Source organism: Pelophylax lessonae (assembly GCF_965119305.1).
Source record: "Pelophylax lessonae genome assembly, chromosome: 4".
Taxonomy (NCBI): domain Eukaryota; kingdom Metazoa; phylum Chordata; class Amphibia; order Anura; family Ranidae; genus Pelophylax; species Pelophylax lessonae.
Window position 1 is genome coordinate 153,822,405 of NC_138771.1, and position 15,341 is coordinate 153,837,745.

The following is a 15,341-nucleotide window of genomic DNA, read 5'->3' on the forward strand; positions in this document are numbered from 1 at the left end:
GTGTTTTCGTTTCCAAAATATTTTACTGAGGGAATTTAAGGTAGGTTTCAGAGAAAGGAACAACATGGAAAGCCAGGAATTACATGGGCCCAATAGCCTAGAGAAATACATTCATAACATAATTGTATGAGTGGTTTGACATTTAACCCATATGTAATGATCAAAGGTTGTATAACCAAACTCTAGTCTGATAACATATAAAGGAGAGTGGCAAAGGTGAAGAGGTGAGTATATATGTTGTATTTCAGGGGCCGAGAGGGTCCTTCTTTTAGAGAAGTCAAGTCCATGTTGGAGTTGACGATGTTGTGAGTTGAGCTGGTTTCTTGAGATAAGAGAGATTGGAAGGGAGATCTCTGTAGGGTATTAGATGAGAGTAGTCTGTAGGGTAGCAAATGACACAGAGTGGTATTGACATGCTTCTAAGGGGGATTCCATGGTTGACCGACCTGCTGTCAACTATGTTAGATACATCAGTTGGTTGGGGGTAGTGATGGGGTTTGATAGGGAAGCTGGCAGGAAGGAAGAAAGGGAAGAGGGGATTGGAGATGGGGATAAGAGGTGATGAAGAAAATGTGTGTGAAGGGATAGGAGCGGAGTAGGCCAAAACAGGGGGGCAAGTGCCTCCTACTGGACCCTGGTTAAAGGCTCATTCACACTCGACTACCCCCAGATTTCAACAGAGGGTAGGTCGGTGTAGGGTCACCAGTAAAGAAAGAAACAGTATCCTGAGTATTGCCCTTTTTCATTTAGGTTTGGGGTCCGTGGTTTGGATAAATTCAGTGGTGGTTCTAAAATTATACCAACAAGACAAAAAGGTGGTGTGTTTGGAGATATTGTCATGGCACTCCTCCATTTCGGCTGTTTTATCAATTCTCAGACTGGTGTTTTCAATTAACCTTACCAACTACATAACTAAGTTGATAAAAAACAGCAGACATAGCCCTTGCAGTTTATGCACGTTGCAGTGTTATTTATTGATCTTACCATCTGATATTTTTTTTCTCGGCTTCTTTCTGTTACAGAGGATCCAAGTAAACAGTATCAGTGGTATGAGTGCAGCTCCAAGCGTTGTCCAGAAGAATATTCTTTTACTCTTTTGTTTATCTATAGAAAAGAAAAAATAAATCAGAAACTTTATACCGAGTCTACATTCATGAAAATAAAAGTGTGCCTCCATTTCAGATATGGCATTTGACTGCTTGGTGCTGTTTATACACATGTACACACTTAAATACCCAAAATTATACATTATTTAAGTTATCCATCAAAGACGTACCTTGAATAATAAGTTCAATCCATGTAGTTTGGATATGGTTTAAATCTACATAGCACACATATTTCCCAGCATCAGATTTATGTAATCTCCTTAATAAGAGGGACAAATTTCCTTTGTAGAATTCCTCTGGAAACATTTGTGTTCGCCCTTGAAATTCAGTTGCCTGATATTTTGGTTGGTCTTTTTCATAGTGAAAGCTGTGAACAACGGCCTCACTCTCTGTCTGCCAGTTCACAATCAAATCTTTTAGAAGAAATGTATCCTTATAATTAACAATACAGGGTAGCAGCACGTCTTCTCCAACAGTCCCGGTCACCACAAATGAACTGTAGCCTGGGTAAAACAAACATAAATTAAAAGAATTGGACTTATGGATACCTGACTCTGATTTCTGTTTATTTTGCTTCTTTATTGAAATTGCTTTAAGGCCTGTTTTTTAATTATTACTATTATTATACATAATTTATATAGCGCCAACAGTTTGCGCAGCGCTTTACAATGTGAGGGAAGACAATACAGTTACAATACAGTTCAAAACAGGAGGAACTAGAGGGCCCTGCTCGTTAGAGCTTACAATCTAGATGGGAGGGTCAAGTGAAACAAAAGGCAATAACTGTGGGGGATGGGTTGATGGAGAAAATAGAGGTACATTTGTTAGGGGTTGGTAGGATAGGCTTCTCTGAAAAGGAGGGTTTTCAGAGATTGCCTAAAAGCTAATAGAGTAGGAGATAATCGGACAGATAAGGGTAAGGAGTTCCATGGGATTGGAGAGGCTCTGGAAAAGTCCTGGAGGCGAGCATGGGAGGAGGTAACGAGGGGGCTAGAGAGCAGGAGGTTTTGAGAGGAACGAAGAGAGCGATTAGGTTGGTATTTTGAGACGAGGCTGGTGATGTAGCTAGGGGCTAAGCTGTGGATTGCAAACTAGAACGCTGTATGGGAAAGTTAATTTCCAAGCACATTTCTTACACTGCACAGGACTGTGCTGCACTTGCTAGACATGCGTGGATTCTATTAATTGTTAATGGCACCCCAAAAGCATCTAGCAAATGCTGCATGTTTGCTGACACCAAACAGCATGGTACCACAGTACCATGAGGTTTGTTGTGGCTTGATTTTTATAAATCATGCCTGCTCTACTTTTGTGTGTTTCTGTGCATTTGGCAGCCCATTGAAATTAATTGGCTGTGAATAACAAAGCACGCAAAAATGGTGCATACCTCAGGTGCAGGTTTAAAAATTAAAAACAAGGCCAAATATGTCACATATCCTTTTCTGACAATACCACATCTCATTTTGAGAAGAAAGCACTGTAGACTTTAACCACTTGACCTCCGGAAGGTTTTACCACAATCCTGACCAGAGCATTTTGTGCTATTCAGCTCTGTGCTACTTTAACTGGCAATGCAACACTGTACACAAATGAATTGACATAATTTTTGTTCACACAAATAGAGCTTTCTTTTGGTAGTATTTGATCATCACTGTGTTTTTAAAAAAATGATATTTCTGTTATGAAACATATCCAATACAAAAGTAAAAAAATTAAATATTTTCATAAATTTAGGTTAAAGCGGAGTGTCGGGCACAAAATCGATATTTTTTTTTTGTGCCCCTCCGCTAGTTCGACATCACCTGAAAAGTTATTGGATAGTTAGGTTTTTTTTTTTTTAAAAACTCACCTTGTAATTGAAGATCGTAAATACTCACCTCAGTGTACTTCCTCCCTCAGCGCCACGGCTCCACCGTCACTTCCTGTCTCGCGATGATTCCTGGGAGCTGAACGTCATCACTCCCAGGAATCAATGCGACGGCACCGGCCCCGCTCGTCACTTCCGGGCGACGCACCGGAAGTAACGAGAGGGGCTGGTGCAAGGCACATTCTGGGAGAAGAAGACGTGGAAGAAGACGCAGAAGAGGACCGCGCCGGCTTCAGCTGCCCACAAGAGAGATGGAAACACTGTGGAAGAAATTTTATAAGTAAGTATTTCTTCTAAAAGGTAAGTGCGAACCGGGACAGATCAGAGGCTAGCCATTGTGGAATGTACTAGCACTGACTGTCCCGGGGGTATGTTTGTTGAAAAATCATTTCTGTGCCCGGAACTCCGCTTTAAATTGTATTCTGCTAGATGTCATTTGGTTGAAAAAAAAAAAAACTCAGTGAGTGTATAATATTATTAGTTTGTGTGAAAGTGTCTACAAACTATGGTATGTACTGCATACTGGAATTTGCGCAGATGTGATGCTATACTGGTAATGGTGGTGATCAACGACTTATAGTGGGACTGTGATATTGTGGTGCTAACAGGCCCTCGCTGGAGGTACACTAACTGACATCAATAGTGACACTTATACAGTGATCAGTAAAAATAATGATTATAATGATTATTTATCACCAAACGAAAGCTATATTTGTGTGAAAAAAGGTGCTCATAAAAAATCAGAAAACTGACATTTGGTGGGACCTAGTTACATTCAACAGGTACTTGAAAGAAGATATTATCCCAAGAAAAGCAGGGCTGTTATTGCCCTATTTGCTTTGCCTAATAGTGGATGTAAAGGCACTTTATATGTTTAAAGTACTATTCAGGGGTTGCGCTTTACTATTTACTATTCACAGTCTGAGTTTATGTGGGAACACATATAGGTGTATAGCAGCAAACCACACAGGCATTTTTTTCACTAGCAATTGGCATTTTATTTTTTACACGTAGTAGTGCAGGGGATCAGGCACTCTTCATGAGTATTTCCTATACTACTGCCCTCATTACTATTCCTGTGATACCAACGTCATCTATCTACTGATAAGGTAACTGTTAGTATTGTATATCCAGATGAACAGCAATCATTTTAATGGCTGATTAATATCTCCTAAAGTAAATTAATGAGATTAAAGTGGAATTGTATTAATAATGAAGATAATATAAAACATCACAGGGACTGGGGAAAAGGTCCATGCAGGAAGGCTATAAAAATAAGTTCATATGTAGGGAAATTTGAAAGATACAAGCAATAAACAGAGAGACATTTATTCAGGATAAAGTAAAACAAAACAAAACAAAAAAAAAAAGGACTTTGGACTGGCACAAATCAAACTTCACAGAAATATGTGAAAGCCCCCGCAATAAAAAAATATGTTGGTAAGAAAGATAATTAACCCCCCCAGGGAGGAAAAAATCCTTGAGGGAAAATTTTTCTTTGCATTCAGTAGTAGGCCTCTTTCACACGGACGTTCCGTATGTCCGTATATCACCCCATCCATTTGCGGGTGATATACGGACATAATGCATGTCAATGGGATTGCAGATGTCAGCGGATGGTCATCCGCTGACATCCGATTTGCGTCCTTTCAGTTTTTTTTCCGTTTCTTGGAACGGAACAGAACCCTATTTTTCTTCCGTTTAAAAACGGAAAGGACGCAAAATCGGATGTCAGCGGTGTCATCCTCTGACATCCACAATCACATAGACATACATTATGTCCGTATATCATCCGCAAACGAATGGGATGATATGCGGACATATGGACCGGATGACACAAGTGTCATCCGTGTCCGTAAAAAAAAAAAAGTGCCGGAGCGGATCTCAATACGGTCCGCTCTGTGTGAAAGAGGCCTAGGTGTTATGTCTACAAGCATGTGTAGCGGTGTTTAATATGCCTGAAAGATGATTGTTTGACATTTGAGAGGAACTCGGCTCCATCTAGTGGCCAAAACGACACACTGCAGCTACTAGGGAATTTCTTGTGATGTGATTTTCCTTTCAGGAAGTTGAGAGACTTCATCATCCATAGTGCTCTTGGACTACCAGGATGCACTGCTTCACCGCACAGCCTTCTGGGGGAAGCTTTATAAAGGAAGGGAGGAGCCAGGCTCAGTCTCTTGGGAGAGACACAGTGAGACAAGCAGGAAGCCAGCGCTGTGGGCTGATGCTGCATGCTAGGCCGAAGCCTCTGGGCCTGAAGTGACGACGCTGAAACGTTCCATGCAAAGCAAGAGACCCTTCCCAGAGGTCCCATCGCTGTTTGCAGAGACCGGAGCCATCCACCCCAAACACCTCGCGCGGCTGGGGACAGAGAACAGAGACTAAGACAGCCGTGGAGAGTTCTAAGGGAAAATCCTGTTGGTGAGAGGGCACTTGCCCAAACCTGACTTTATCTACCAAAAGAAGTAACGTTATCCACAGATAGCTATAGTGTAACAGAAGGTGATAAACCCCGGGGTAGATCAGCATACTCTCTCAGGAGATTCATAGACAAACAATAATATCTGTAAAGGAGTCGCCAGAGGCCCATCTCTCTCACAGAAGTTATTGCTCAGCTACACAGATACCCTGTGGTGACAACCAACAGCTCACTGCTCTTTTTCTCTCTCTTGATCTTCATTCCTAATGCGGATTACAAATATATCTGCGCAGTTATCTTGCTAGCGAAGATTCAAGAAGAAGAAAGAAGAGGACTTTGGGGAAGGGACTCAGATAGGCCTATCTATCTTGTACTGTGTCTAGCATCAATGAGGGAGTAGTGTGGGATATTTCTTTTATCTTTTTGAAGCCGATTTAAGTAACCCTTTAAAATAATCGTATTTCATTGTATCTCACTTGCTTAATTTGATATACAGTAAATTAAGCTTTGGTTAATTACAATCCTGTGTGCTGTTCCATTGTGTCACCCAGAAAGACTACCATTGAAGAAGGTAATAAGTCACTGTTGCATATTGAAGTATTGTAGTCCAATCTGTGTATCCATTTGAAGGTCCAGTCCTATTCTGGTCAGTTGTGCCTGAGGAGGGATCGAGCCAGTTCTATAGGGTTGTTAGGCAGGGTGTAGACCCAATAACATAATCAGCAGCTCCTGCGGGGGTGGTGCTACACGTGGGGGCTCGTCCGGGATCTCTACAGTCCTGCAACACAACCCTCTCAGCCACAGAATCCCCCTCAACGCAGAAATGGATCCTACCGCTGCAGCCGAGTGGTGCAGGGAAGAGAATGTCGTAGTGGAAAATGGCCTGGTGGTTGAAATCAAGGGAGAGGTCTGGACTGAGGAAAAACTCCTCCCAGTTTTAAGGGCACTGTCCACAGACAGGAAATTCTGGGTGACTGACATAAAGACAGACACCACCGTTCCACACACGTATGCATTGTGTGAGTGGAGGAAGGGGGTCCCCGATTACTTTAAGGGAACCAGTGTAAAGACTACTGACCAAACAGAACTTTTTTTAATACATCCAGAAGTCCTTACTGAAGGTCCCTCATCCACCACTCCTGGGGGATCCAGCAAAGAAAAAGGTGTCCAAGAAGGAAGTCCAGAGTCACCACCTTTGTCTACCTTTAGCTCAGAACTGTGTGCTGTTCTCGGGGAAATCGTAGCAAAATGTAGTAAGGACTCCCCAAACTATCTGATGACTGGATATAGGAAGCTCAGGACATTCTCTGGGAAACAGCCTGTGCCTTCAACAGAAGATGGGTTTGAAGAGTGGTTAGATACCGCCACTCAGGCTTTGGAAGAGTGGGAGGTACCAGAACAGCATAAGAAACAGAGAATCACAGAAAGTTTAAGGGGACCTGCACTAGAGGCCGTACGTAATCTCAAGCTAAGCAAAAAGAACTGTACTGCACAGGATTATCTAGACATTCTACAAGATGTATTTGGTCGGACGGAGAACGTGGCTGAACTTCTTTACCAGTTAGACCACTGTTACCAAGAAGAGGAAGAGAAGTTGTCCGAATTTATTAGACGCCTGGATAAGATCATCCACCAGATCCTGTTAAAGAAAGGGATAGACCCCCGGAAGGTAGATGAGACTCGTGCACGGCAGGTGCTGAGAGGGGCTCAACCTTTAGATCCCATTGCCATACTGTTGCGAACTCGTCAAGACGGTGGCATTCTAGAATACCCTGACCTGATTCGAATGGTCAGAGAGGAAGAGGTCATGTTGGACAACAAAAAGAAGAGTCGGCAGTTTGACTCAACTGCTCGAGTCAGAGTGATAAGTGTAGAAGAAGGTGATTCGCAAGTTGAACTCCTAAAGACCCAGGTGTCCCAGTTGATAGAAATGGTGTCTATCCTGACTAGTCAGGCATCCACTCTACCTAATGGGAACATATCAGAGAAGCCAGATGAACCTGCTAACCTTAGAGCAGATCCGGAACCGAGACCTACAAGATTGTTAACTTGTTTCAACTGTGGGGGAGTAGGTCATGTTAGAGGAGTATGTCCCAGCCCAGGAAAGGTTTTCTCAAAACCTCGCAAGCCAGCGGAAAACTTCAGAGGGCCCCCGGTGAAGGAGTCAACCGGGTGCCCGCCAGTTTCAAGGGACTCCAGGAGGCTCACTGGTTCAGGGAAACTGAGTCAGGGAGTAAGATCTAGGTACAACGCCCCTCGTTCTATACTCCAGGCTACTGGGGGGAGGAAAATCAATGCACACCGTGCCCAGCGGGGACTGAATCCAAGAAAAAAAAGAAAGAAGAAAAGAGCTTGGGTGCAGAGAACTGAATCAGACAACAAGGCCACTTCAAGAGAATTCCCAACTAACTTGGTCGGGCCTTCCCCTGTAGTCTCCGTCCAGGTAGAAGGAATTTACACAAGAGCCCTCCTCGACACTGGGGCCCAAGTGACTCTTCTGTATAGAGACTTCTATGATAAACACCTTACCCATCTACCTCTGCAGAAGTTGGAAGATCTGGAGATATGGGGTATCGGGACTCAAAGTTTTCCCTATGACGGGTATCTGCCAATCAAGTTGACCTTTGACCCATCAGTGGCTGGTGAAGCTGAAACCTTTGACACCCTAGCGGTGGTCTGTCCTCGTCCGCCAGGGGCCAACAAAAGCTCTCTCATTGTAGGGACCAACACTGACCTAGTAAGGCGCCTCCTGACACAACTGGTCCAGGGACAGGATTCTCCAGCGCCAAGGATTCACCCCATGCTACGGCAGGCCTATCAACGACTAGTATTGGAGCAAGAGACTCCTGCAGAAGGAGTTGGAAGACTCTGGAAGTTGGACAGAACAGAAAAGGTCTTGCAGCCAGGAGAGGTGGCTTGTCTGAAAGCTTCAGTTAAACTCACATGGAAACAGCCTGGCCCTTTTATCATCTTTGAATCAGGTCCACAGGAAGAGGAGAGAGGGATAGAAGTAATCCCTGAAGTGATCCCTTTGAAGGTGTTACAGAAAAACCGTGGAAGGGTTTTAGTGAGTGTCAGAAACACCTCTACTACACCGGTGAAGGTACCGGCCAGATTGCTGTTGGGCCAAGTTAACCCGGCTACCCCAGTTGCCCCATCTGATCTTAAAGAGGAGGGAAGTGGTGAAGTTGTCATAGAAGAGCTCTGCTCTGGAAGTGCTGCCCTCCCACCGGAATGGGTGAAGAGGGCCAAGGCACAACTTGCTCGATGGCGAGGAATATTTTCTAAGGATGAGTTTGACGTGGGCTGCGCCAGGAGTGCCACTCATAAGATCCGCCTGAGTGAGGACAAACCTTTCCGAGAAAGAGTCCGGCGAGTTCCCTTGGGTGACTTAGAAGATCTACGTCAGCAGCTGGCGGAACTCAAGAAGACTGGGGTTATTCGAGAATCCAGGAGCCCATATGCTTCTCCGATAGTGGTAGTCCGGAAGAAAAACGGATCTTTGAGGCTTTGTATCGACTACCGAACACTGAACAGAAGAACCATCCCAGACCAGTATACCACTCCTCGAATTGAAGACGCCCTACAGAGCCTGTCAGGGGCGAAGTGGTTCAGTGTGATGGACTTAAAGAGTGGGTACTATCAGATCCCCATGCACCCTGAAGACCGGGAGAAGACAGCCTTCATAACCCCCGTGGGGTTCTTTGAGTTCAGTCGCATGCCGCAGGGGTTGTCAGGAGCCCCTGCTACTTTCCAGAGGCTGATGGAAAGGACTGTTGGGGATATGAATTTGATAGAGGTACTGGTATACTTGGATGATGTTATCGTGTTTGGCAGGACTTTGGAAGAACACGAGGAGAGGTTGGAAAAGGTCCTGAAGAGGCTACACGAAGAAGGCCTGAAACTTTCTCCTGAGAAGTGTCAGTTCTATCAATCCTCGGTCCATTACCTGGGCCACATCGTGTCTGCAGAAGGGGTAGCCACCGACCCGGACAAGCTGGATGCTGTCTCCTCCTGGCCGAGACCTACAAATGTGACCGAACTTCGGTCGTTCCTGGGCTTTTGCTCCTATTACAGGAGGTTTGTGGAGGGGTTCGCCAAGATTGCCCGACCCCTCAATGAGCTACTAAAGAACGAGGAAGATGACGTTCCTGAACTGGTCAAGCCGACGAAGTCCACCATGGGACCCCGGAAGGCTAAGGAATCCATCCAGGATCAGTGGACCCCAGAATGTGAAGGGGCTTTCATTCAGCTGAAAAAGAATCTAACCACTGCCCCTGTGCTGGCCTATGCAGACCCCATGAAACCATATGAACTGCATGTCGATGCCAGCCGAGATGGGCTGGGTGGGGTACTCTACCAGGAACATGAGGGTCACTTGCGACCTGTCGCCTACGTGAGCAGGAGTCTACTACCTGCTGAAAGGAATTATCCTACCCACAAACTTGAATTCTTGGCCTTGAAGTGGGCAGTGGTTGACAAATTGAAAGATTACCTGTACGGAGCTGAATTCATTGTCAAGACGGATAATAATCCCCTTACCTATCTGTTGACTACAGCCAAGCTGGATGCCACAGGACACAGATGGTTGGCTGCCCTCTCTAGCTTCAACTTCAGCCTGAAGTATCGGCCAGGAATCGGGAACAGGGATGCAGATGCCCTATCCAGAAGGTTGCATGCACCACACGAACCTGATGAAGAATGGACCCATTTGGCTCCAGAAGGGGTGCGTGCCCTATATCAGGGAACTGAACTTCGATCCAGAGGAGGATCAAGAGCCGAAGAGATTGGGGTTTCGGCTGTCGGGGTACCCAAATACTATTGCAGGGGGACCCAGGTTGAAGGGGAAGATTTACCCCGGCTATCCAAAAGGGACTTGAGGAAGGAGCAGCTGGAAGACCCTCTGGGAAAACTTCTTTTGGAAGCCTTGGAGATCCAGCGCCCTGAGTTGCTTCTAACCGATTCTCCTCAGGGGGCCCGCCTGTTGCATAGAGAGTGGACCCGGTTACAGATCCGAGAAGGGGTGGCCTACCGAAGAGGCCCATCTGAAGATCTGGAGGAGAAGTGGCAACTGTTCTTACCAGCTAAATACAGGGAGAGAGTTCTGGCTGCTCTTCATGATAATCATGGCCATCTGGGACCTGAAAGAACTTTTCAGCTTGTCAGAGACAGGTTCTACTGGCCCTGTATGAGGGCCGAAGTTGAAGGATACTGTCATTCTTGTGTCCGATGTATACAAAGGAAGACTCTGCCACGTCAAGCAGCCCCAATGGGCCATCTGCAAAGCCAGGGACCCATGGAACTGGTGTGCATTGATTTCCTTTGCCTAGAGCCTGATCTGAGTGGCCAAGGGAATGTCCTTGTGATAACAGACCATTTTACCAGATACGCCCAAGCATTCCCAACAAAGGATCAGAAGGCCTCAACGGTAGCCAAAGTTCTTGTAGAAAAGTTCTTTGTACACTATGGGTTACCACAACGCCTCCATTCAGATCAGGGAAGAGACTTTGAAAGCAGACTGATCAAGAGACTGTTAGATCTGTTAGGCATCCAAAAGACTAGAACTACTCCCTACCATCCACAAGGGGATGCCCAGCCGGAAAGATTTAACAGGACTCTTTTGGACATGTTGGGGACTTTGAGCTCAGAGAAGAAACAGCATTGGGGCAAACATGTAGCTGCCATTGTGCATGCCTACAACAGTACTGTCAGTGATGCTACTGGATATTCCCCTTATCGTCTAATGTTTGGACGAGAGGCTCGGTTGCCAGTGGATTTGGCCTTTGGCATCTCGCCCGATCACACCTCTTCAGCATCGCACAAGGGATATGTGGACCGACTGCGGAAGAGTCTGAAATCGGCCTATGATAAAGCTCAGGCCACATCTGATCAACGTGGACTGAGGAATAAAAGGAATTTCGACTTAAAAGTTCGGATCCAAGACTTGCAACCCGGGGACAGGGTATTGTTGAGGAACTTGGGTGTCCCGGGAAAACACAAGTTGGCAGACCGCTGGAAATCCCAACCTTATGTTATCTGCAAGCAACTACCAAACCTCCCTGTGTATCAAATTCGGCCTGAAGGAAGTGTGGGCCCATTGAAGACTTGGCATAGGAACCATCTACTGCCTCTCTCTGAAGCAGTTCGCATGCCTCCTGTCGTAGATTCGCCAGATACCCCTTCGACCTCCCGCCTATCCAGACCAGTCACCAGATCTCAGTCGACACTCCCAGATGTGAGGGAGGGAAATTCTTCATCTGAAGATCTGGAAGATGAAGAGGAGGTACCTGACTGGATGTGGTCATCTCAGTTACCAGAACCCACACCTGCCTCCCTGTCTTCATCCGAATCGGCTGAAAGAGGAACCCTTCGGGCAGAAGCCCCCGAATTCATACCTTTTCACATGCTCCCAGAAGAAGTAGTTGATGATGAAGATCCTGAGGAGGAGGTTGCACCTTTCTCTGAAGAAGAACTGACCGCTCTTGAAACATCAGATTCCTGTGTGTTGGAACATGAGGAGGAGGACATTGAAGAATCCCCAGAAGTGGCTGGTCCTAGTACCTCTGAGATCGTGCCTCCCAAAGAACAGAGGGACAGGAGAGTCATTCACCCACCCAAAAGACTGACCTATGACCAATTGGGTGAATGCTCGGAAGAAGCTATCTTTACTTCCAAACGATCTCTTGATCAGCCTAGTTCTTCCACCGCAGATTTGGTGGAGGACAACCCTAGCTCACCCCCAGGCACATCTGTACAAGCCACCCAAGTGTCGGGGGTCTGTGAACAGAATTACCTTCCCTCCCCTGACAATTGGTGGGAGGTTCCTATGTCGAACCTGTGTTGTAATATGCAGTTGTTGAGTTTGAATTCTGCTTATGAAAAGGAAGATAATTCCCTGTTATGCATATGTTAATGTTTTTGTTGTGTACTGCCAACATATGCACTGGAGTACATGCTGTTGTCCTCTTTGGGGACCAAAGTTTCTTAAGTGGGGGGAGTGTGTAGCGGTGTTTAATATGCCTGAAAGATGATTGTTTGACATTTGAGAGGAACTCGGCTCCATCTAGTGGCCAAAACGACACACTGCAGCTACTAGGGAATTTCTTGTGATGTGATTTTCCTTTCAGGAAGTTGAGAGACTTCATCATCCATAGTGCTCTTGGACTACCAGGATGCACTGCTTCACCGCACAGCCTTCTGGGGGAAGCTTTATAAAGGAAGGGAGGAGCCAGGCTCAGTCTCTTGGGAGAGACACAGTGAGACAAGCAGGAAGCCAGCGCTGTGGGCTGATGCTGCATGCTAGGCCGAAGCCTCTGGGCCTGAAGTGACGACGCTGAAACGTTCCATGCAAAGCAAGAGACCCTTCCCAGAGGTCCCATCGCTGTTTGCAGAGACCGGAGCCATCCACCCCAAACACCTCGCGCGGCTGGGGACAGAGAACAGAGACTAAGACAGCCGTGGAGAGTTCTAAGGGAAAATCCTGTTGGTGAGAGGGCACTTGCCCAAACCTGACTTTATCTACCAAAAGAAGTAACGTTATCCACAGATAGCTATAGTGTAACAGAAGGTGATAAACCCCGGGGTAGATCAGCATACTCTCTCAGGAGATTCATAGACAAACAATAATATCTGTAAAGGAGTCGCCAGAGGCCCATCTCTCTCACAGAAGTTATTGCTCAGCTACACAGATACCCTGTGGTGACAACCAACAGCTCACTGCTCTTTTTCTCTCTCTTGATCTTCATTCCTAATGCGGATTACAAATATATCTGCGCAGTTATCTTGCTAGCGAAGATTCAAGAAGAAGAAAGAAGAGGACTTTGGGGAAGGGACTCAGATAGGCCTATCTATCTTGTACTGTGTCTAGCATCAATGAGGGAGTAGTGTGGGATATTTCTTTTATCTTTTTGAAGCCGATTTAAGTAACCCTTTAAAATAATCGTATTTCATTGTATCTCACTTGCTTAATTTGATATACAGTAAATTAAGCTTTGGTTAATTACAATCCTGTGTGCTGTTCCATTGTGTCACCCAGAAAGACTACCATTGAAGAAGGTAATAAGTCACTGTTGCATATTGAAGTATTGTAGTCCAATCTGTGTATCCATTTGAAGGTCCAGTCCTATTCTGGTCAGTTGTGCCTGAGGAGGGATCGAGCCAGTTCTATAGGGTTGTTAGGCAGGGTGTAGACCCAATAACATAATCAGCAGCTCCTGCGGGGGTGGTGCTACACATGTAAATAATAATGTAAATAAAAAAGAAACTGTTACAGTTTCTACAACTAATAAAAAGTACCCCGTAAGGGATTTCATCTCCTGTAACACAGGATGGTGATATACAGTGGGTACGGAAAGTATTCAGACCCCCTTAAATTTTTCACTCTTTGTTATATTGCAGCCATTTGCTAAAATCATTTAAGTTCATTCTTCTTCCTCATGAATGTACACATAGCACCCCATACTGACAGAAAAACACAGAATTGTTGACATTGTTGCAGATTTATTAAAAAAGAAAAACTGAAATATCACATGGTCCTAAGTATTCAGACCCTTTGCTCAGTATTTAGTAGAAGCCCCCTTTTGATCTAATACAGCCAGGAGTCTTTTTGGGAAAGATGCAACAAGTCTTTCACACCTGGATTTGGGGATCCTCTGCCATTCCTCCGTGCAGATCCTCTCCATTTCTGTCAGGTTGGATGGTAAACGTTGGTGGACAGCCATTTTTAGGTCTCTCCAGAGATGCTAAATTGGGTTTAAGTCAGGGCTCTGGCTGGGCCATTCAAGAACAGTCACGGAGTTGTTGTGAAGCCACTCCTTCGTTATTTTAGCTGTGTGCTTAGGGTCATTGTCTTGTTGGAAGGTAAACCTTCGGCCCAGTCTGAGGTCCAGAGCACTCTGGAGAAGGTTTTTGTCCAGGATATCCCTGTACTTGGCCGCATTCATCTTTCCCTCAATTGCAACCAGTCGTCCTGTCCCTGCAGCTGAAAAACACCCCCACAGCATGATGCTGCCACCACCATGCTTCACTGTTGGGACTGTATTGGACAGGTGATGAGCAGTGCCTGGTTTTCTCCACACATATCGCTTAGAATTAAGGCCAAAAAGTTCTATTTTGGTCTCATCAGACCAGAGAATCTTATTTCTCACCATCTTGGAGTCCTTCAGGTGTTTTTTAGCAAACTCCATGCTGGCTTTCATGTGTCTTACACTGAGGAGAGGCTTCCGTCGGGCCACTCTGCCATAAAGCCCCGACTGGTGGAGGGCTGCAGTGATGGTTGACTTTCTACAACTTTCTCCCATCTCCTGACTGCATCTCTGGAGCTCAGCCACAGTGATCTTTGGGTTCTTCTTTACCTCTCTCACCAAGGCTCTTCTCCCCCGATAGCTCAGTTTGGCCGGACGGCCAGCTCTAGGAAGGGTTCTGGTCGTCCCAAACGTCTTCCATTTGAGGATTATGGAGGCCACTGTGCTCTTAGGAGCCTTAAGTGCAGCAGAAATCTTTTTGTAACCTTGGCCAGATCTGTGCCTTGCCACAATTCTGTCTCTGAGCTCTTCAGGCAGTTCCTTTGACCTCATGATTCTCATTTGCTCTGACATGCATTGTGATCTGGAAGGTCTTATATAGACAGGTGTGTGGCTTTCCTAATCAAGTCCAATCAGTATAATCAAACACAGCTGGACTCAAATGAAGGTGTAGAACCATCTCAAGGATGATCAGAAGAAATGGAAAGCACCTGAGTTAATTATATGAGTGTCACAGCAAAGGGTCTGAATACTTAGGACCATGTGATATTTCAGTTTTTCTTTTTTAATAAATCTGCAACAATGTCAACAATTCTGTGTTTTTCTGTCAGTATGGGGTGCTATGTGTACATTCACGAGGAAGAAGAATGAACTTAAATGATTTTAGCAAATGGCTGCAATATAACAAAAAGTGAAAAATTTAA

The 15,341-nt window shown here is 45.4% G+C and overlaps 1 protein-coding gene across 1 annotated transcript in view; it reads right to left on the reverse strand.

The window, feature by feature from the left end:
* Positions 1–15,341, reverse strand: part of LOC309554853 (protein NLRC5-like) — a 75,728-nt gene that overhangs the window by 25,425 nt on the left and 34,962 nt on the right. The window contains exons 3-4 of the mRNA XM_082256575.1: positions 1,277–1,609; positions 985–1,104 (exon numbers count right to left, since the gene is read on the reverse strand). Of these exons, the coding sequence (XP_082112701.1) occupies positions 985–1,104; positions 1,277–1,609 (453 nt within the window). The remainder of the gene's footprint in view (positions 1–984; positions 1,105–1,276; positions 1,610–15,341) is intronic.